This window comes from Bos taurus, chromosome 17 (genome assembly GCF_002263795.3).
Source record: "Bos taurus isolate L1 Dominette 01449 registration number 42190680 breed Hereford chromosome 17, ARS-UCD2.0, whole genome shotgun sequence".
In the NCBI taxonomy this organism is placed as follows: domain Eukaryota; kingdom Metazoa; phylum Chordata; class Mammalia; order Artiodactyla; family Bovidae; genus Bos; species Bos taurus.
This window is the reverse complement of record NC_037344.1, coordinates 63,193,703-63,216,758: the sequence shown is the minus strand read 5'-3', so window position 1 is coordinate 63,216,758 and position 23,056 is coordinate 63,193,703. Positions and strand designations below refer to the sequence as shown.

The 23,056-nt window shown below is 47.1% G+C and overlaps 1 protein-coding gene across 1 annotated transcript; it reads left to right on the top strand.

Annotated features, from left to right (window-relative positions):
• The first annotated feature begins 5,018 nt into the window (after positions 1-5,018).
• On the top strand, positions 5,019-21,441 carry OASL (2'-5'-oligoadenylate synthetase like). The gene is given in 6 exon segments (NM_001081659.1): positions 5,019-5,423; positions 10,733-11,024; positions 12,448-12,623; positions 15,698-15,939; positions 19,687-19,834; positions 20,430-21,441. Coding segments are annotated over 6 exon segments (1,059 nt in total). The 5' UTR covers positions 5,019-5,231; the 3' UTR covers positions 20,439-21,441.
• Positions 21,442-23,056: the final 1,615 nt, after the last annotated feature.

Below are 23,056 nucleotides of genomic sequence, written 5' to 3'. Positions count from 1 at the left end.
TAGTCATGTATGGATGTGAGAGTTGAACTATAAAGAAAGCTGAGCATCGAGGAATTGATGCTTTTGAACTGTGGTGTTGGAGAAGACTCTTGAGCGTCCCTTGGACTGCAAGGAGATCCAACCAGTCCATCCTAAAGGAAATCAACCCTGAATATTCATTGGAAGGACTCATGCTGAAGCTGAAACTCCAATACTTTGGCTATCCAATGTGAAGAACTGACTTATTGGAAAAGCCCCTGATGCTGGGAAAGATTGAAGACAGGAGGACATGGGAACGACAGAGGATGAGATGGTTGGATGGTATCACCAACTCAATGGCCATGAGTTTGAGCAAGCTCCAGGAGTTGGTGATGGACAGGGAAGCTTGGCATGCTTCCATGGGGTCAAAAAGAGTCAGACGTGACTGAGCAACTGAACTGAACTGATATCTATTCTACAGCACAGAAAGTGAAAGTGAAGTCACTTAGTCGTGTCCGACTCTTTGTGACCCTATGGACTGTAGTCTACCAGGCTCCTCTGTCCATTGAATTCTCCAGGCAAGAATTCTGGAGTGGTTTGTCAGGGCCTCCTCCAGGGGATCTTCCCAGCCCAGGGATTGATCCCACATCTCCTCCATCTAACACATTGAAAGTGGATTCTTTACCCTCTGAGTCACCGGGGAAGCCCTTTAAATGGAGTATAATCCGTAAAACTATTGAATCACTTTGTTGTACACCTGAAGCCAATACAGCATTGTAAATCAATTATATTTCCAAAAAAAATTTTTAACTAAGATGTCAAGTCTGAATGTTCACTGCTTGAATAACTTTTCTATTTTGCCTTGAGCCTCATTATCTGTCAGTATAAACATTGGACAAATGTTTAGAATCTCATTTTATTGTTGACTACCCTTTGCAAAACTGCTCTTGTCTTTTAAACCATTGTAATATAGGAATGTTTAAGGACCAAGCACCACCAGACTTGGGAAATCTGGATATGTTAAGAATTTATGTAATTAAAAATGTGATTCTCTCCATTTGGGGTTAGCCAGTTGGAACGTTTACACTGAAATGTGTCATGATTGAGGGTTTTCATTTTATTTGTCCACAAACGGTATTTAAGACACTAAACAGACTTTACCTCACCACTTCGTCCAGTTCACACCCTGTCTTTCTCCATCTTTCACAACAAAGTTCTTGAAAGGGTTATCTCCACTCCTGGTGTTCATGCCCTTCACCCAACCTACTACTCAACACACCACCCCCCCCGCCCCGCCCCCCAGCCTGGCCTCTGCTCCCAGCTCTCCCTACACTTGAACCATCATGATCACCAGCAGCCTCTTGGGTGCATCTCAAGCCTAGATTCCTGAACTCACCAGAAACATTAAGCAATATGGACACCTTTTTGAAGCTCTCTGGCTTAAACAGTTACCCTTCTAGACCTCCCTGCTTTCCATTCCTCCTTGTACCTTCCTCCCTTTGTTTTTGTTTGTTTTTCATTTGGGGTAGAGTTGCTTTACAATATTGTGTTGGTTTCTGCTGTACGACAAAGTGAATCAGCTATGTGTATACATATATCCCTCACCGTTGACTCTCCCTCCCACCCTCCCACCACCCGCGCCCATTCCTCCCATCTAGGTCATCGCAGAGCACAGAGCTGAGCTCCCTGTGTTATTCAGCAGGTTCCTACTAGCTATCTATTTTACACATGGTAGTGTATGTATAACCCAGTCCAGTACTCTTGCCTGGAAAATCCCATGGACAGAGAAGCCTGGTAGGCTGTAGTCCATGAGGTCACTAAGAGTCGGACATGACTGAGCGACTTCACTTTCACTTTTCCCTTTCATGCATTGGAGAAGGAAATGGCAACCCACTCCAGTGTTCTTGCCTGGAGAATCCCAGGGACGGGGGAGCGTGGTGGGCTGCCGTCTCTGGGGTCGCACAGAGTCGGACACGACTGAAGTGACTTAGCAGCAGCAGCAGTGTATGTATGTCAGGCCCAATCTCCCAATTCATTCCCCTCTTCTACCACTGCCCCCAGCCATGCCCACAGGTCTGTTCTCTACCTCTGGGTCTCTGCTCCTGCCCTGTCTCTATTCCTTCACCCATTACCCAGGTACCCAAACCAAAAGGATGATAGCCATCCTGTCTTCTCCCTCACCTCCTACCGGTAGTCACCAAATCCTGTCCTCCCTTCCTTCAACATAGACCTAGAATGCCATCCCTTCTCCCCCCTCCAGTGCTTCCAGTTGAGTCCAGGACACCTTCCCTAACACCTGGGCCACAGTTGAGCATCCTGACATGTCTATCTACCTTTGCCCCCTGCAACCCACCCTCCCTGCAGAAGCAGCCAGGCCAATCTACCGGGAGTGGTAACCTTTCCTCTGGTCACTCATCTGATTTGCCACTGCCCTCAGGACACAGTCACAGATTTGCCTGACATTTGACCCAGTGGCTCACTTTCTGCTTCCCAGAACAACGTCTCTACTTGGCTATCAAGATACATTCCTGATTTTCCTTCCACCTCCTTCGATACGCCTCATTCTTGTTTGCTGGATGCTTGCATTTCTCCAATCTATTAATATTAGTAAGTGTTTCAGGGCTCAGTCTTTAGTCCTTTTCTCATCTTGTTCTGTACTCACTGCCTTGGTGAAGTCATCCTGACTCATGGCTTTAAATATGTCTTCGCTGTGTGCGTGCGCTTAGTCACTCATTGTGTCCAACTCTTTGCAACGCTATGGACTGTAGCCCGCCAAGCTCCTCCGTCCATGGGATTCTCCTGGCAAGGATACTGGAGTGGATTGCCATTTCCTTCTCCAGGGAATCTTCTCAATCCAGGGATTGAATCTGCATCTCCTGCATTGCAGGCAGATTCTTTACTGACTGAGCCTCCAGGGAAGCCCCTGTGATGTCTGGGATTCACTTCCAAATAATACAAGAGGGGAGATGGGGACATCATTCAAAAAAGACTGTCTCTAGATTGGGACTTCTCTGGAGGCCCAGCAATTAAGACTCTGTGCTTCCACTGCAGAGGTTCTATTCCTGATTGGGAAATTAAGATCCTGCAAGCCACATGGCCACACACACACACACGCACACACACACACACACAAATAGGCAGAAGACCTGAATAAACATTAAAAAATTGTCTATAGGTTGATAATTGTTGAAGGGGTTCCCTGGTGGCTCAGATGGTAAAGTCTGCCTTCAGTGGGGGAGACCCAAGTTCGATCCCCGGGTTGGGAAGATCCCCTGGAGAAGGAAATGGCAACCCACTCCAGTATTCTTGCCTGGAGAACCCCAGGGACAGAGGAGCCTGGAGGGTTACAGCCCATAGGGTCGCAAAGAGTCGAACACAACTGAGCAACTTCACTTTCACTTTGATAATTGTTGAAATGGGAGGTGACACATAGGTATTCATTATATTCTACTTTTGTTCATGTTTGAAATTTTCCATAAGAAAAATAAATAATACCACATCTCCCTCCCTTTCACTGCTAATATTCTGATCCAAGCCACCACATCTCTTGTTTGGACTGTTGCAGTAACTTCTTAATGAATTCCTGCTTCTGCTCTCACCACCTCTCCCACCCTCCACTTTTAATCTAATCCTCCCACCGGGAGCCAATGTGATTCTGTTAAAAGTCCAACCATGTCCCTCTTCTGCTTGGAACTCCTCCATGGTTCCCCATTGCATTCAGTGTGAAAGCTAGTTGCTCAGTCATGTCTGACTCTTTGCCACCCTTTGAACTGTGGCCCGCCAGGTTCCTCTGTCCATGGGATTTCCCAGACAAGAATACAGGAGTGGGTAGCCATTCCCGTCTCCAGGGGATCTTTCTGACCCAGGTATCAAAGCTGGCTCTCCTGCATTACAGGCAGATTCTTTATCATCTGAGCCACCAGGGAAGCCCATTTCATTCAGAGTAAAAGCCAGAGTCTTAGCAGTCTTCAAGATCCTACACAATTTGCCCCCAGCTCTGTACTACTCAAACCTCATCCCCTCCCACTTTCCGCCCTTGATCATCCCATTTCCATCACACTGCTATTCTTCACACCCACTAGGCACACTACTACCACAGGGCCTTTGTACTTGCTGCTCCTTCTCCCATTATTTCCTCCGACGTACATACAGCTCACTCTTTGCCTCCTTCATGTTTTGCTCAAATATTTGCTTTTCAGAACTTCCCTAACCACCTTACTTGAGACTGACCTCCCAAATACCATCACCCCTCACTATCCACACATGTGGAATAGAAGATGGTTTAGTTGCTAAGTCATGTCCGACTCTTGTGATCCCCATGGACTGTAGCCCACCAGGCTCTTCCATCCATGGAATTTCCCAGGCATGAATACTGGAGTGGGTTGCCATTCCTCCTCCAGGGGATCTTCTCAACTCAGAGATCGAACCCATGTCGCCTGCATTTGCAGGCGGGTTCTTTACCATTGAGCCACCTGGGAAGCCTCACTAGATGTATAGTAAATGAATAATAATACTTGCATTTATTTTTTGCTTTTGGCCACGAGGCATGTGGAATCCTAGCTGCCCAGCTAGGGATCAAACCCATGCCCTCTGCATTGGAAGCACAGAGTCTCGACCACTGGACTGCCAGGGAAGTCCAATATGTACATGTACTTAATACTTTCTCTTCTAAATGATCTCAGGCTTAATCCACACACCCTATGGGACAGGTATTATTCCTAAACCCATTTTAAGGATTATTTATGTGAAGGTCAGAGAGGTTAAGAGTCTGACAAAGGGCAGACTGGAGTTCCAGAGTTTGTGCTAGGGACCCTAGAATTCCCACGCTTCAGTTCAACCTAGAGCAAGTCCCTGCTCTTTGTCAGCCTGTTTTGGATGACAACATAGGGGGATGGGATTGGTGGATACCATCCAGCTGGAGGAGTTGCCTCTTCCAGGGCCATCCTCAAGCCAATGTCAGTTTGCAACTTATAAAAAGAAAACTAACAGTTGAGACACGAAACTTGCCACAGGAAGGGTGACTGAAAGCCACACCCATTAAGGCGGCACCTGACCTTCCAGTCATCACTCAGTGTCTGGGGTGCACCAGCCACAGTACACAGCCTCAATAAAGAGGAGCCCCAGGTCAGCCAGACACCCCTGGTTTCCTGTCCACTCTGGTGCTTTATTCCACAGGGTACTGGAGAGGAGTGTCCTTAAAGAAGGGTGAGTGTGCCAGCAGATAGGTAGGTGCATAGCTGCATACCTAGCCGCCAGTGGTACTCTCAAGACAGATGGCAGTATCCCTGGAGCTGTTTGATACCCCAGCTTCTAGGCTGAACTCCTTTGTGGCTCAGTGCCAGCATAACATCAAGGAGTGGAAAGAAGACGTGGTGAAGGCTGTGCAGTCCGTGGAGAAGTTCCTGAAGAAGCAGCGCTTCCGGGGGGACCATGGGCTGGACCAGAAGGTGCTGAAGGTGATCCGGGTGAGACTGGTCCCCTCCATTTCCCAGCCAGGGCTGGGCAAAACCCAACCCGTGGGTCCATGTCTCTGAGGATGCTAGGGACCTCTTGCCTCATTATCCCTAGTCCATGCTACTGACATCTCAAGACACAGCATCCCGACACACTGCTGCCTCGAGCGGAGCAAGTTGAGTAAGGAAGCTAATAATAGTGCACATTTTGGGTGCACGTGTCTAAGCCCTTCACGTGTACTGCCTCTAATTTGTACACCCTCTGAAGTGTGCACTCGTCTTCCCAGTTTACAGATGAGCACAATGCAAACTCAGTGACTTAAGATCTGTAATGGCTAAATGCAATGCAAGGTCTCTGGTTGAATCTTGGTGTGAATGGACCATCCGTAGAATATAATTTGGGAACAACTGGGGAAATTTCAGCATGGCCAGAATATTAGATTTTATATGTATATATATGGGAATTTTTTTTTGAAGTGTAATAGTTTTGTGGTTGTGGGGGCAAATGTTCTCTTTGGTTGGACATAAATGCTAAAGTATTTATGGACAATGGTCCTTAGTTTCTGTAATTTATTTTATTATTATTATTTTTTAAGATTTTTGGATGCGGACCATTTTTAAAGTCTTGAATTTGCTACAATATTGCTTCTGTTTTATGTTTTGGTTTTTTGGTCTCGAGACTTAGTTCCAGACCAGGGATTGAACCTACATGCCCTGTGTTGGAAGGTGATGTCTTAACCACTGGACAGTCAGGGAAGTCCCCATAAATTACTTTAAAGTGCTTAGTTGAAGCAAACATGGCAAGTTTAGACTTGTTGAATCTGACGGGGCGGAGGTATAAATGTTCTTTGTTTTCTCTTTCTATTTTTATGTTTACAATTTTTGATAAAGGAAAGTTTTTTTTTTTGTTGTTGTTTTTAAATGGAAGATCAGGGAGATGAGGACTCACCGAAGGTCACACAGCTGGTGGTGAAGCTGGGATTTCTTACTCCACTCTGGGCTGCCCCCACTGAGCTTTTTTACCCCCAAACCCTTTCAGGAGCTGCCTCTCGTCACCTCTGGTCCTAACTAGGGTAATACTCCAAGCGGATCAAAACTAGAAAGGTGTGATGAGAAAAATGACTTTTGAAGTGTGATGAGGAAAAACAAAAAAACAATTTTCTTTTTCTGAGTTGCTGCCTAGGCGCCTTACAGTATGATGATCCTGCTAACACCAAAAGTCCAGAGTCTGGACCTTTAGATAAATTTTGGGCACCCTGCAAGTTTATGCTTTGTTTCTCCTGGTGGAACCTTTTAAAATAACCAGTTATTGGGCTTCACCAGTGGTCTGGTGGTTAAGACTCTGAACTCCTACTGCAGGGAACACAGATTCGATTCCTGGTCAGAGAAATTCCATAAGCCACGCAATGCAGCCAAAATAAATAATGAAAATTTTTAAAAGTTTTTTCTAATATAGAGTCAAGATGGATTTTTTAAATTATAAAATAAAATAACCACTTCAAAGTTAAGCCTGCGAAACGTTAGTAACCTCTGCCCCAATCACCTTGTAAGAACTAGGTGCTTTCTACCCTGCTAAATTGTGACCTGGGGAGAAGGCCTGCTCTCTCCCCAGTTCACTGAGTCCCCTTGCTTCTGGGATCTGTAGTAATAAGCCTTTTTTAAAATTAATTTTTAATGAATTTTTATTGGAGTATGGTTGCTTTAGAATGTTAGTTTCCGCTGTACAGCAAAGGGACGCAGTTGTTTGTTTTTCCTCATCACACTTCAAAAGTCGTTTTGAAGACACAGTTTCAGTATACAGTATACTCTACTCAGTGCTTTGTGGTGACCTAAATGGGAAGGAAATATCAAACGGAGTGGAGTAGAGCTCCCTGAGCTGTACAGTAGGTCCTCATTAGTTATCTGTTTGTGTAAGTAATAAATCTTATGACTCCACTTCCTTTGTATGGGTATACTGAAACTGTGTCTTTCCTCCAAATGGCCCCATGAGTTTCATTACCCTACAGGGGAGCTTGCTGGGGCAGCTACCTGCCCGTATGGATGGCTTGTGCCCCCTCATTCATCAAGTAAAAATCTACATATTCTTAAATTTATTTATCTATTTTATTTTTGGCTGCACTGGGGATTTTGCTATTGCACCAGGGCTTTCTCTAGTTGTGCTGCATGGACCTCTCAACCACAGTGGCCTGTCAGGTTGCAGAGCACAGGCTCTAGGCACTCGGGCTTCAGCAATGGTGGCACAGGGGCTCAGTTGCCCCACTGCATAGGGGATCTTCCTGGACTAGGGATCAAACCGGTGTCCCCTACATTGCAAGGCAGATTCTTAACCACTGGACTACTAGGGAAACCCTGCTGCTGCTGCTGCTGCCAAGTCGCTTCAGTTGTGTCCGACTCTGCGACCCCATAGACTCACAGAGTCTATCCCCCACTAGCTCCCCCGTCCCCGGGATTCTCCAGGCAAGAACACCGGAGTGGGTTGCCATTTCCTTCTCCAATACATGAAAGTGAAAAGTGCAAGTGAAGTCGTTCAGTCGTGTCCGACTCTTAGTGACCCCATGGACTGCAGCCTGCCAGGCTCCTCCGTCCATGGGATTTTCCAGGCAAGAGTACTGGAGTGGGTTGCCATTGCCTTCTCCAAGGGAAACCCTACATGTTCTTAATTCAATCCACCAGCTTCAGCTTCCCAACATGAAAGGTCCTGGAGGCAGACAGTCTCAGCCAATCCTTCCTGTAAACACTAAGGAAACTGAGGCACAGAGAGGGTGAGAAACTTTCCACGTTCACACAGCAAGCTGGTGGTACAGGCAAGACTAGCACTAGGACTCCTGACTCGAAGCTCAGTGCTCTAGTTCTGCCTTTAGGAGCAGTTGCTTAAGGGAAGGATCTAGAAGCTGCAGGCCCATGTTACTTTTTAACTCTCATCCCCAACACCCAGAGCCTGAAGCCGTGCGATTTAGAAATGAGACACCACACATTCTGACACAAGGCGTGGGCTTGACTCTTGGCTTCTTCCCTCACTAGCCGGGTGAACTTAGAGTCACAGTCTTGTCTCTCAAACCCTCCATCTCAGTCTTCTTCTGTGTAATTGGGATGACATTACCAGCATCGCAGTGCAGGTGGGGGGCAAGTGTTCCCCAGTGGCTCAGTGGTAAAGAATCTGCCTGCCAATACAGGAGACTCAGGTTCCATCTCTGGGTCAGGAAGATCCCCTGGAGGAGGAAATGGCAACCCACTCCAGCATTTTTTTTATATATATAATTTTATTTATTTATTTTTGGCCATGCTCTGTCTGGGTCTTCGTTGCTGCATGGGCTTTCCTCTGGTTGTGGATATCAGGGGCTACTCTCCATTGCAATGTAGTTTTCTCACTGTGGTGTCATCTCTTGTTGCAGAGCACAGGCTGCATGGCACACCAGCTTCAGTAGCTGTGGCACGAGGGCTCGGTAGTTGCAGCTCCCGGGCTGCAGAGCACAGGCTCAACAGTTGTGGCACGTGCGGTTAGTTGCTCTGTGGCATGTGGGATCTTCCCGGACCAGGAATTGAACCTGTGTCTCCTGAATTAGCAGATGGATGCTTTACCACTGGTCCATCAGGGAAAGCCCCCACTCCAGTATTCTTGCCTGGAGAATCTCCATGGACAGAGGAACCTGGTGGGCTGTAGTCTATGGGGTCCTAAAGAGTCGGACACAACTGAGCGACTGAGCACACACCCACACCATCATCATCATCTCTCCCTCGTCAACCAGATAGAATGGTGCAGGCTAAATGATTAGTCAATGTTCAAAAACAAAAGCATTGTTATCAACTTTTGCTCGAGCTTTCTTCTGGGCCTGGAGCACCAGTATGACTCCTCCCAGACCAAAGTCACCCCACCCCACCAACCCTGAGAATGGCATGGGGCAAGTGAGTGTGACGGAAGGATGTCTCAAACATGAGTTTTGACGGCAGGAAGTGGTATTAACCCAGCCCTCAAATCCTGCCTGCAATCTTCTCCAATCTTGAAATTAATAAATAATAGAGACACCCAAAGAGCAACAGCTATTGAGAAATTAGCACTTTATTTGGGCTTTAAACCCTCTTCCCTCCCATGAAAATCTGGTGAGCTGTGCTGGCCCATATGAGTGAATGCTTATCCTTGGGTTGGAATAGGTTTAGACTGGAGCAAATCATACAGCCTGCTCTAGAATGTTCTTCCCTCTCTGCCCGTATCTTCCCACTGGGAAAGGTAGGAAGGGCACAGCCTTCAAGGGGTTGTGGCTTTCTTCGGCACACCGAGTGCCATCCACAATGCTCTCACATGGGGCAGAAAGGCTGACTCTGAATGCAGGTGGAGAAAGAAAAATGGAAAAGGAAAAGGAGGACTTCCCTGGAGGTCCAGTGGTTAAGACTCCCACGCTTCCAATGCAAGGGTTGTGGGTTTGATTCCTGGATTCCTGGATGGGGAACTAAAATCCTGCATGCCACATGGTGAGGCCAAAAACAAAGGAAGAGGAAAATAAAGATGGCAGACTTCTCTTCCACAGAAAGCAGGGCCTGGCACGTAGACTTGGGTCACTGGAAATAAAGAGGCAGAAGAACCACACCCTGTGTTCTGACCCTCTGACTGTGACCATGACTCCTGGTTATGAGTCCATGGCAAATCAGTTAACCCCCAATTGCCTCCTTTTTTTCATCTGTACAATGGGGATAATTATCCTAGTCCCTCCACCTCAACTGGGCGCTTTCCTGATGGCTCAGCAGGTAAAGACTCCACCTGCAATGCAGGAGACACAGGAGACTTAGGTTTGATCCCTGGGTTGGGACGATATCCTGGGGATGGAAAATGGCAACCCACTCCAGTATTCTTGCCTGGAGAATCCCATGGACAGAGAACCGGGCGGGTTATACAGTCCACAGTGTCCCAAAGGGTCAGACACGACTGCAGTGACTTTGCACACACACACAGAGCACAGAATTATTCAGACCTGCCCCTCCCACCCCCCAGAACCCTCCAACTGCCACCCTGTAGAGGACGATGGTTTCCTTGGAGTGGGGATCACTCTTGCAGATAAGGCTGAGTCTCAGAAGCAAGGCAGTGGAGTAAGTAAGAAACATGGGTTGTGGAGTCCGGCTGCCTGGGTTTGACACATCCACTGTGTGACCCTGGGTGAGCGGCTTGCCGTCTTGACCTCTCCACTTTCCTCCCCTATAAAGAGGTGATGTGGGTACTCCCCACCCATCGGTGAGGCAGGTAGCGATGAACGGGATCATCCGTGGAAGAGCCCTAGGGATTCCCTGGTCCCAGCAGTGGCCTTGAGGTGATGGGACTCTGTGTTCCACAGGTGGGCTCCTTCGGGAATGGCACGGTGCTCAGGAACCACGCGGAGGTGGAGCTGGTGATGTTCCTGAGCGGTTTTAGCAGCTTCCAGGAGGAAGCCAGCAACCACAATCACCATGAGCATGTTCTGAGCATGCTCTGTGAAAAGCTCACGGATTTCCCGGATCTGCTTCACCTCCAGCCCCAGAACCTGAGGCTGGTCCACGGAGTCACCTCTGCTGTCGCCTTTACCATTCAGACCTGGGAGATGGAAGAGCAAGTCACTGTCACCATTGTGCCGGCCTACGGGGTCCTGAGTAAGGGAAAGCCCACCTGACTCACACACCTGCCCTCCCCAGGGGGAGGACCCACAGCTCCTTCACCTCTCCTTTGTGGCCACGTGCAGACGCCTGCATGCACCCATTCAACCCACATCCCGTGCTGGGTGCTGGGCGACTGAAATGCCTGGGACTGACTCAGCTCTGGCTATCCTTGTGGTTCAATGGGGCAAACAGATTTATCAAGGAATCATGCAGATAAATATATGATTGGAGAGGAAGGGAGAGTCAAGGAAGGGAAAGCATTAGAGCAAATCCTGGGGTGACTCTGGAACACTTACCCTGGGGGTGGTTGTTTCCCCACGCTACATATAATAGTTTGCGTCGGCTAAACCCGAATTTCCAATCTATCCCTACCCCACCCATCTGTCTCCCTCTTTGGCAACACAGGTCTGTTCTCTATATCTATAAATCTGTTTCTGCAAAACTCACTTTTCATTCTCCAGAAGGACAGTCAAGAAGGCAAGCCTTTAGTCTTTCAAGCTATGTGGTTCCAGGCTTCCCTGGAAAGTGAAAGTGAAGTCGCTCAGTCGTGTCCGACTCTTAGCGACCCCATGGACTACAGCCCACCAGGCCCTCCGTCCATGGGATTTTCCAGGCAAGAGTACCGGAGTGGGGTGCCATTGCCTTCTCCGTTAACAGCGGCTAGGCATATTATATTTACTTGGAGCTGGTATACTTGGTGACAGCCTTAGTGCCCTCGGACACGGCACGCTTGGCCAGCTCCCCAGGTAGCAGCAAGCGCACGGCGGTCTGGATCTCCCTGGATGTGATAGTCGAGCACTTGTTGTAATGCGCCAGGGACGATGCCTCGCCAGCGATGCGCTCGAAAATGTCGTTGAGGAAGGCGTTCATGATTCCCACGGCCTTGGACGAGATGCCGGTGTCCGGATGGACTTGCTTCAGCACCTTGTACACGTACACGGAGTAGCTCTCCTTGCGGCTGCGCTTGCGCTTCTTGCCGTCCTCCTTCTGGGCCTTGGTCACAGCTTTTTTAGAGCCCTTTTTAGGGGCAGGAGCAGACTTAGCCGATTTAGGCATGTCTATAATGACAACACCCAACAACACAGAAAGATTTGAAAGGCTTCCCTGGAGAGATACTCAAATGAATTAGCAGTCTCCTGAGAGCTTCCCCACTGGCTCAGCGGTAAAGAATCCGCCTGCCAATAGAGGAGACGTGAATTCGACCCCTGGGTCAAGAAGATCCCCTGGAGGAGGAAATGGCAATCCACTCCAGTATTCTTGCCTGGGAAATTCCATGGACAGAGGAGCCTGGCAGACTATAGTCTACGGCGTCACTAGAAGTCGGACATGACTTAACGACTAAACAACAAAAACCCTAGAGGACTTATTAGCAACTGGGGCTTTCTAAGCCCTCACTGTCTCCCCTTTGCCTCCTCAGGGCCTTCTGTTCCCAACTTTCAGCCCTCCCCAGAGGTCTATGTGAGACTGATTAAGGCCTGCCGTACTCTTGGATACTTCTCCCCATCCTTCAGCGAGCTGCAGAGAAACTTTGTGAAATACAAGCCAACCAAGCTGAAGAGCCTCCTGCGGCTGGTAAAACATTGGTACCTCGAGGTGAGGAGGCTGCCTGATGGGGGCAAGAGCAGAAGATGGGGGAGGGAGGAGAAGAAAAGGCAGGAACCAGACTTGTCATCAGGGGGATACTGTGAGGAGGGGCAATGGTCGTGGGGAGGGAGAGGATTTAGTTAGTTACCTGTTTTATGACAAGCTACTTTTTAGATTTCACATAGGATGTCTGCATGGTACCAAGGGTATTTCCAAATACCCAGATGAGCAGAGTCATCTCCGCTTATGAAAGGAAGACTCAGAAACAAACAAAAAATGAGAAAGAAAAAAAAAATGATTCCTTATTTTAAAAAAATTGGTAAGAGTCAGAGTTTAGACTGGTTTAACCAAAAAAGAAAAAAATACCAAAAAAGAAAAAAATACCAAAAAAGAAAAAAATACCAAAAAAGAAAAAAATAGTATTTAAAGATAAAAATCAAGATACTATGTAAAAGTTTGTTTACATTAGTATGTGTATGTGGGAAAATAGCATTTCCTTACATAGTTATCACCTCAACAAAGGTTGTGATGTATCTTCAGATATTAGCAACACCGAAGTCAAGAAGGAAATTGGTTTTTTTGGCCAGTCAGTCACTTAAACAGGAAATGATCCAAAGTTTTGTGGATTTGAAGAGATGGAACTCAAAAGAATGATCTGTTTGTTTTGTTTGTTTGGCTAAGTGTACAAAGTGTTTTTTTCCTGAATACGTCATGCACATTTATTGGCAATGTCCACAGAAAAACATACCAGCTTTATTTTCTATAGCCCTTTCTTTGTACAAGTCTCTGCCTCTGAGGGACTTCTCCAGCGGTCCAGTGGTTAAGACTCCACGTTTGCACTGCAGGGGTACTGGGCTCCATCCCTGGTCAGGGAACCACGGTCCCCACACGACCTAAAAACAAACAGCTTAAAAGACTCTGCCTCTAAGACAAGATGTTGGCTGCATATGGTTTTTTGAAAGTTTCTTGACTCAGTATTATTCATTTGATGTTTTCTTTTATTTGAGAATTTTTATTTAACCAAGTGTTACAAGACGTGTTGATCAATCCTCAAGGACACAAAGAGTATATGATACGTTAAACAGAACTAGAGTCCTGTGATGCTAAAAAGGTTGTTAGTTCATTTTTATCTGGAGACTATGTAACATCCCAGGAGTTGTCATTTACAATTATGATTCGAAAGTATTTTTTGATTCTTACCAATTCATCCACTGGAGCCAAGGAATGTGTAAGTTAGATTCTCTGGGTTTTATTTGATTTCACAAAATCTTAACTGTAAGAATATCACTGATCTCAGAGATGTCCAAGTTTGTGCATGCTCACACACAAAGTCATTTTTTAAAAAAATTTTTGAGATGTCAGTTGGAATAATTTATCATTCAAGTTTGCACTATGTATAGCCATATACTGAGGGTGAGTGAGTGAGTGAAGTTGCTCAGTCATGTCTGACTCTGTGACCCCATGGACTGTTGCCTACCAGGCTCCTCCATCCATGGGATTTTCCAGGCAAGAACACTGCAGTGTGTTGCCATTTCCTTCTCTAATACTGAGGGTAGGAGATAAAGAAAGAAAGCATTGTCTCCCCACCGCCACCTCATATAGCCATCAAAAATAGAACATTAACCTGGGTAATTTTTTAGAAATTAGAAGAAATTCTAATTTTTTTCTTTTTGTTTTTTAATTGAGAGTAACAGAAAATCCAATGCTAATGGGCTTAACCAATAAAGAGAATTATCAGCTCATGTGTGAAAACCTACAACAGTGGAGAGAGCTTCAGGCACCGTTTGGTGAAGGCTCCAGCTCTGTTTCTCTGTAATTCTCTTGTGTGTGCGTGTGTGCTAAGTTGCTTCAGTCATATCTGAGTCTTTGCGACCCCATGGACTGTAGCCCACTAGGCTCCTTTGTCCATGGGATTCTCCAAGCAAGAATACTAGAGTGGGTTGCCATTTCCTCCTCCAGGGGATCTTCCCGACCGAGGGATGGAACCGCATCTCTTATGTCTCCTGCATTGGCAGGCAGGTTCTTTACCACTAGCGCCATCTGAAACAGCTTCTCTCAATATTATATGTCAACTTGGTCCCCAAGCTGGTTTCCCTCATGGTGGCAAAATGGCCGCATCTGTTCCTGCCCTCACATTCACTTAGACTTCTCTTCTCTCAACCACAGAACAAAAGAACTAGATTTGACTCAAATTGAGCCAGCTTAGATCACCAGGCATCTCTTGAACCAATCACTTGGCAAGGGGAAATAGGTTTATCCTCGTGATCCTGTCCAGTCGGGGCCAACCCTGGAGATGAGGATTGGGCCAATCGCATCCAAACAACATGGCCACTAAACAATGGGGGAGAAAGACATACCTATTAGAGAAGCAACCCCAATGTTCAATACAGATTCTCAGCTATTACCTAGTCCTGGAGGAGCCTGGCAGGCTACAGTCCATGGGGTCGAAAAGAGTCAGACCCGACTTAGCAACTAAACAGCAATGATAACATAGTCGCCCAACACACACACAAACACATTTTTTCCCTCTTTAGCTAAGAAGATTTTTCTTTAAAAGAAATCTCCCGGAAGCCCAAATAGATTAAAATAGAGTTATTTTGTTTGGGGTGCTTGTGACAGAGCCCAACCTGCTGATTCCCTTTTTTCTCTTTTAAGTGTTTATCTGTTTGGCCTCACCAGCTCTTAGTTGCAGCATGTGGCATCTTTTGCCTTCACTGTGGCATGATCTCTAGTTATGGCATGTGGGATCTAGGTGTCCTGACCAGGGATGGAACCTGGGAGCATGGCATCTTAGCTATTGGACCACCAGGAAAAGTCCCTGCTCACTCCCTGGGATACTTCTTCATCACTCCATTCCAGAAGTTATGTCAAGTACAGTTTGAAACCCACTGGACTCACCCAGTTGCTTAATTTTAAGATGGGGAAACCCAGTTAAGGCCAGAGAGGAAAAGTGACTTGGCCAAGAATACACTGCTGGTAGGTAGCAAAGCTGGGACAAGAACTTGGGTTTTTCCAGTTTGGGGTCCAATGTCATCCTTCTAAGGAATCGGGGTCTCTCTCTCTCTTCCCATGTCTTTCAACAGTATGTGAAAGCCAAGTGCCCTAGGGCGGAGCTGCCCCCAATGTATGCCCTTGAGCTACTGACCATCTATGCCTGGGAAACGGGTACTGAGGAGAAAGAGCGTTTCAGGTTGGACAAAGGCCTGGTCACTGTGCTGCTGCTGCTTACGAAGTATCAGCGTCTCTGCATCTACTGGACCAAGTACTACACATTGCAGAACCCGGTCATTGAGGACTTTGTCAGAAACCAGCTCAAAGAAAAGAGGTACTGGATCGCCGCGTGCCAGCCACATCTCAGAGAAAGAGAATTAAGGGAAAGGTGGTATCGAGTTTCCTGGGTGGGCTTTATTATATATATAAAATCACTATATATAATATATATATTTAAAGATTTGTCTATTTTACGGTTTGGCTGTGCTGAGTTCTGTTGCCGCACATGCGCTTCTCCCACTTGCGGTGAGCGGGGGCTGCCCTCTAGCTGTGGTTCAGAGGCTTCTCGCTGCAGGGGCTTCTCTTAGTCGTGGAGTACTGGCTCTAGGGTGCACGGGCTTCAGTAGCTGTGGCTACTCTGGGCTTCACTGTATGTAGAATTTTCCTGGACCAGGGATCGACCCTGTGTCCCCTGCATCGCAAGGCGGATTCTTAACCACTGGACCACCAGGGAAGCCTGGGTGGACTTTATTAAATAGAAAAGCAGATATCTCACCCCGACACAGTTGACATCTCAAGGTGATCACCTTTCAAATCGCCAGGGCCTTAGGGGCTATAAGCCTTTTCCTTATTCCTTGAGCTATCACTCCACTCTACGTTAATCCTCTTGCCCTCAGAAGACCATTTCAGTGCTTTTTCCCAGCATGAGAAACTAAAAAGAACCATGGAGATCCAAGTTAAATCCAAGCTCTGCCGTTTTCTCATCTCTGTGAGCCTCCATTCCTCGTCTATAAAACAGGAGTTGTTCTTGTTGTTGTCCAACTCTTTCGAGACCCCATGGACTATAGCTTACCAGGCTCCTCTGTCCATTGGATTTCCAAGGCAAGAATACTGGAGTGTTTTGCCATTTCCTTCCCAGCGGATCTTCCCAATCCAGGGATTGACCCCATCTCCTCCATTGGCAGGCAGATTCTTTACTGATGAGCCACCACAGAAGCCCAAAACAGGAGTAATTGGCACCAGCCATGCAGGACTCTTAAGATAGTCAGAGAAAATATACGTGAAGGGCCACTGTATCTAGTCTATGATAGATGCCAGCTAAATGTTCAGTACTGTAACACATGTTGCTTGTACCCATTTGTATCCCCTGGGCCTTTACCATTTCAGGGAAGGTTGGTTCAACCTCCAGCTGTCGGCACCTGTGTCCCTCTGCCTGTGGGTTTTCAGCTTCCCTTAGTGACTGGTGGGGATTGGTGTGTAAATACCTTAGCTCCCTGCCATCTCAGATGGAGGGACTCTTTCTGGGTCATGTGTTCTACACTAGTTCTCAGAGTCCAAGCCCCAGCTGCTCACAGGGATAATCACCCTGATGCATATCCTTTATTGGCATCCTTCCTGTCCCTGTCTCACTTTCCCACTTGCTCTTTGGTGCTTCCTGGCACCTCCTTCCAAATAAATGACTTGCACTCAAATCCTCATCTTAGGTTTTGCTCCTGGGAGAACCCAGCCTGAGACAACTCTTTGTACTAGAAGCTTTAGGTCACTGTAAGCAATATCATAAGAATATTTATTGTTCCCTCATGTGAGTGTCCGGAGAAGGCAATGGCACCCCACTCCAGTACTCTTGCCTGGAAAATCCCATGGACGAGGAGCCTGGAAGGCTGCAGTCCATGGGGTCTCGAAGAGTCGGACACAACTGAGCGACTTCACTTTCACTTTTCACTTTCATGCATTGGAGAAGGAAATGGAAACCCACTCCAGTGTTCTTGCCTGGAGAATCCCAGGGACGGGAGAGTCTGGTGGGCTGCCATCTGTGGGGTGGCACAGAGTCGGACACTACTGAAGTGACTTAGCAGCAGCAGCAGCAGCATGTGAGTATCAGGTCTTTTTTTTTTTTTTTTAAACAAGAAAGAGTAACCAGGTCTCCTTATGAAAAGACAATTTATTGTATGGATGCCCAGAATATTGACCTGGGAAAACCATCAGGACCTGAGGCAAACTAGTATAGACTCCTCTTCTCTGTCATTCCCTCTCATGGCCCATGTGCTCCCTACCCTCTCACTGCCTCTGTTTCTCTCTCCATACCTGCCCTGCTCCCCTCTTACTCCAAAGTGATGAGGAACATCCATTATTTCTGGTCCAAACTCCAGAGGGAACTAATTTGATTACTAGGCAGAGGCTCCACATGCCAGCTCACCTGGTGGGTCACTTGGATCAGGTGAGTTGAATCCACAGGATGGAGTGGCACTGCTCCCTGACTCCATCAGGCAGGAGCATTTCAGGGAGCCAGGGATGCTGGGGGTTGAAAGCATGGAGCCTAAAGTGTCCAGTTCATGTCACTAGCCTGCTAACACATTCTGTCACTTAGATAAAGTCTCAGCTCATGCCTAAGTCAAAAGCTCCTGGGGTACAAGGGCCAGGTCTTGGGACTTCCCTGGTGATCCAGTAGTTAATGCTCCATGCTCCCAATGCAGGGAGCCTGGGTTTGATCCCTGGTCAGGGAACTAGATCCCACAAGTCACAACTAAGAAGACCCCATGTACCGCAGCCAAGATCCTACGTGCCACAATGAAAACTGGCACACCACAACTAAGACCCAGCTCAGCCAAATAAAACAACAAGAAACCACACAAGCGCTAGGGCTTCATCATGGGCTTGACATCCAAGATCTATGGTCACCCCATGCAACCTCAGTCAGCTATTAGACCCCTTCAAGCCAATAGTCTTTAAAATATCTATTCAACAGTCACCTAGAGGAGAGACACTTGGAAGCTCAACCTCCCCTCCGTTGAGGCAGAGGAGATGGATCAGAATCCCATGTTCAGGTTGGGAGAACCTAGGGAGGTCTGTGCCTCAGTTTTCTCATCTGTAAAGTGGGGAGAAATTACCATCATCATCATCACCACCATCACTGTCATACTTTAGAGAATTGTTGCAGGGATTAGAATAGGTTACTCAGAGATTGACCCCGTGCCTCAGGAAACATTGGTATTGTTTATCAATATTGTTTAAACAATAACCAGCGGTATTGTTATCCTCCAAAGCAATTCAGAAGCTCTAGGTTTGAACTCATTTACATAGTCTGTTCAGCAAAGTGAAAGCTCTGAACTTAAGAGGCCCACACGCTGGTGTGGTCTGCCTGAGGGACCGCTATTCTTGTTCCATCATGGCTTTGGGGGTCTCAACCTCTGTACACTTCAAAGATTCCTTACAAACACCTAAAATACTCTCCCCAAGAGAAATTTACTTCAAGTATTTATTCATTTATTTCGACCACACTGGGACTTAGTTGTGGCATTTAGTCAGGATCTTCGATCGTAGTTCCTACCTGTGGGATCTTTACCTGCAGCATGCAAGATCTAGTTCCCTGACTGAGGATCGAACCCAGGCCCCCTGCACTGAGAGTGCAGTCTTAGCCACTGGACCACCAGGGAAGTCCTGAGGAATTCTTGGAAACAGAACCCTCTTCATTCTGTTGCTGCTGCTGCTCAGTCACTCAGGCGAGTCTGACTCTTTGTGACCCCACAGACTGTAGCCCCCTAAGGCTCCTCTGTCCAGGTGATTTCCCAGGTAAGAATATTGGAGTGGGTCGCCATTTCCTCCTCCAGGGGATCTTCCTGACCCAGAGATCGAATCCAGATCTCCTGAGTCTCCTGCATTGGCAGGCGGATTCCTCATCATTGAGCCACCTGGGAAGCCCTCGTCATTCTGTTACTCTCTGGAAATATTTGTGGACCCTCTTGGACTGACAACCCTGGGCTCTGAACACAGCAGATGCTCAGATGATTGCCAAGAAGATTTCTTTCTGGCCTTCAGGCTTCCAAACAAGAAAGAACCTGGGCTCCCTCTCTCTGTGTTTCAGGCCCATCATCTTGGATCCGGCTGACCCCACCTACAATGTGGCAACAGGCTACAGATGGGATATAGTGGCTCAGAGTGCCCGACATTGCCTGAAACAGTCCTGTTGCTATGACAACAATGAGACATGCATCCCCAACTGGAAACTGAAGGTAATGTCTCCTCTCTGGCTGCCAGAGGCTAGAAGTTCAGAATGAGATACTGGTGGCTCAGTGGAAAAGAATCCACCTACCAGTGCAGGAGACACAGGTTTGATCCCTGGGTCCACAAGATCCCCTGGAGAAGGAAATGACAACCCATTCCTGTATTCTTGCCTGGGAAATCCCATGGACAGAGGAGCCTGGTGGGCTTCAATCCATGGGGTCGCAAAGAGTCGAACATGACTTAGCAACCAAACAAAATGTTTGCAGCTGCTGCTGTTGTAAAGACAAGGACAGGTGAAAGGCACTTTTTCTTTTTTAATGTCCATCCACACAACAGAATTTTTTTTAAGATTTTTTTTTAATGTGGACTACTTTTTCAGTCTTTATTGAATGCGTTACAACTGTTGTTTCTGTTTTATGTTTTCAGTTTTTTCTATTACGAGGCATGTGGGATCTTAGTTCCCCAACCAGGGATCGAACCCACACTCCCTGTACTGGAAGGTGAAGTCTTAACCACTGGATCACCAGGGAAATCCCTGAAGGGCACGTTTGTCCTCAGACAGCGGAAGGTGGATTTAACCCCTCTCTGTCCTCTCCCTTCCAGTTTGCATGAGACATCAACGTGACAGTGGAGCAGTGGGGTCGTGTGGATTTCGTCATCCAGGTGAACCCCTATGAGTCCATACAGAAGCTTAAAGAGAAGATCCAGTGTAAGCTGGAGTCCTCGGCCCCACAGCGTCTGTCCTTCCAGGAGCCTGGTGGGGAGCGACAGGTCCTCAGGAACATCTCCTCTTTGGCAGATTACAGTATCTTCTCTGACGCTTGCGTCTCTCTGCTGCAGATCGTCTCTCCTGAGATGCAGGTCTTTGTGAAGAATCCCAGCGGTGGGAGCCACACCTTTGCCATTTACTCCAGCAGCTTAGTCCTTGACCTGAAGTGTCAGATTGAAGTGAGGGAGGGGCTACTCAGAAAGAAGCAACAGCTAGAGTTGCAAGGCCAAGTCCTGCAGGATGAGTGGAGTCTGGGTTTCTGTGGTGTCTGAGCCAGCACCAGCCTCATCCTCTCCAAAAAGACAGCTGAATAGGTTCCATTTCCACCCAGTTAGTCTCTTCTGAAACATCTCCCTGTGCGTTTTTGCTGTTTAATCTAGGTCCCATCGATTTCACCTAACCTTGCCAGTAGAGGGATGACGAGGGATATGAGACTAGGTATGCAAACCAACAATATCCAGAGCATGTTTGACAATAGAATTCTGACCCACAAGCTCTGCAGCCAACAGTCTGGAAGCCGAACCATTCTATCAATTAACTGGAAACCATCAGGATTTGGTCAACAACTACTAGCCTCCCTATTCCCTCCCTTCCGATTTAGGACTGATGAAAGAAATCCAAACAAGCTCCCTGACCAATCATATAGGATGCTCTGCTTCTAATTAGCCCACCTCCAGCTTCCCATGCAAACAACCTCAGTCGGGGTATACCTGAAGCCTTCTCTTTATGCCACTATAAAACTGTCTCACTGTCCTCCTTGCCTTGGTGTCTTTGCCAAAGGCGAGGGATGGTGGCTAACTCCCTGGCTATAGCGAGTTGGAAATAAATAAACTTCGTTTGTTCTCTTTTGGGTGGTCTTCGTTTATTTCCACAGGTGCTAAGGCTGTCCTGGGAGTTATAGCCTAAGCATATGAGCCTCTCAACTCTGGAAAGTAAGGACTGTGTGGAAAGTGAGATAGAGATAAGGGAAGTCTGGGAGATGGAGGATGATGTAGTTTTAAAAATCCCCTCAACGTATTTACAAAATAGAAGTAGAGTCATGGATGTAGAAAACAAACTTATGGTTACCAGGGGTGAAGGGGGAAAGGGGAGGGATAAACTGGGAGATTGAGACTGACATATACACACTACATATAAAACAGATAACTAATATGAACCTGCTGTATAGCATGGGGAACTCGACTCAATACTCCGTAATAGCCTATTGTTGTTGCAGTTGTTGAGTCGCTAAGTCAAGTACAACTATTTGCAACCCCATGGACTGTAGCCCATCAGGCTTCTCTGTCCATGGGATTTCCCAGGCAAGAATACTGGAATGGGTTCCCATTTCCTTCTCCTGGGGATCTGCCTGACCCAGGGATCAAACCCGTATCTCCTGCATTGGCAGGCGGGTTCTTTACTGCTGAGCCACCAGGGAAGTCCGTATTACCTGGAGATTCTGTTTAAATGCAGGTTCTGATTCAGGTCTAGGCTGAAACCAAGACTACGAATTTCTAACAGGCTCTGGAGTTTGCTGATGCTGCTTGTTCACGGATTATACTGAGAGTAGTAGCAAAGCCCTAGGATATTGAAAGCAATCTGCATTTTAAAAAGTCCCCTACACAACAATGTGAAGCATACAGTTAAATATGGTTAAAATAGTATGTTTTATATTATGTGGTCTTCCCTGGTGTCTCAGCAGTAAAGAATCAACCTGCAATGCAGGAGGCGCAAGTTTGATCCCTGAGTTGGAGAGATCCCCTGGAGAAGAAAATGGCAACTCACTCCAGTATTCTTGCCTGGGGACTTCCATGGACATTGGACCAGGCAGTTTATGGGGTCGAAAGAGTCAGACACGACTTAGTAACTAAACAACAAAATATTATGTGACTTTTACCACAGACGTGCTTGCGTGCTTGCTAAGTCGCTTCAGTTGTGTGCCACTCTATGGACTGTAGCCCACCAGGCTCTTCTGTCCATGGAATTCTCCAGTCAAGAATACTGGAATGGGTTGCCAGGCCCTTCTCCAAGGGATCTTCCTGACCCAGGGATTGAACCTGCGTCTCTTATATCTCCTGCACTGGAAGGCAGGTTCTTTACTACTAGCACCACCTTAGAAGCCCCTTGCCCCCTACCCAACCCTGCCACAGACACAAAGGTCCCTAAGTTACTTCTGATGCCCAAATAGACTTCTGAATTTGTAGAATAAGTGGATAAGAATCAAAGTGCATTGGACCAAAATATGGGAACCGATCCTGACTGTCATTAACCCCTTGTGTGACCTTAGGCAATTCCTGCCTGTCTACAGGTCTTATTTTCCTCATCAAGGATAGATCTGTTGATCTCTTAGGCCCTTCCAGCTCTCACGTTTCAGGAAACCCTTCAGGACAATTTAGGACCAATGACGGCCTGAGTCTAAGAACTACAATCCCCACAATGCCCTGCGTTTTTCAGCTCCCTTTGGGGATCCTAAGAGGACGAC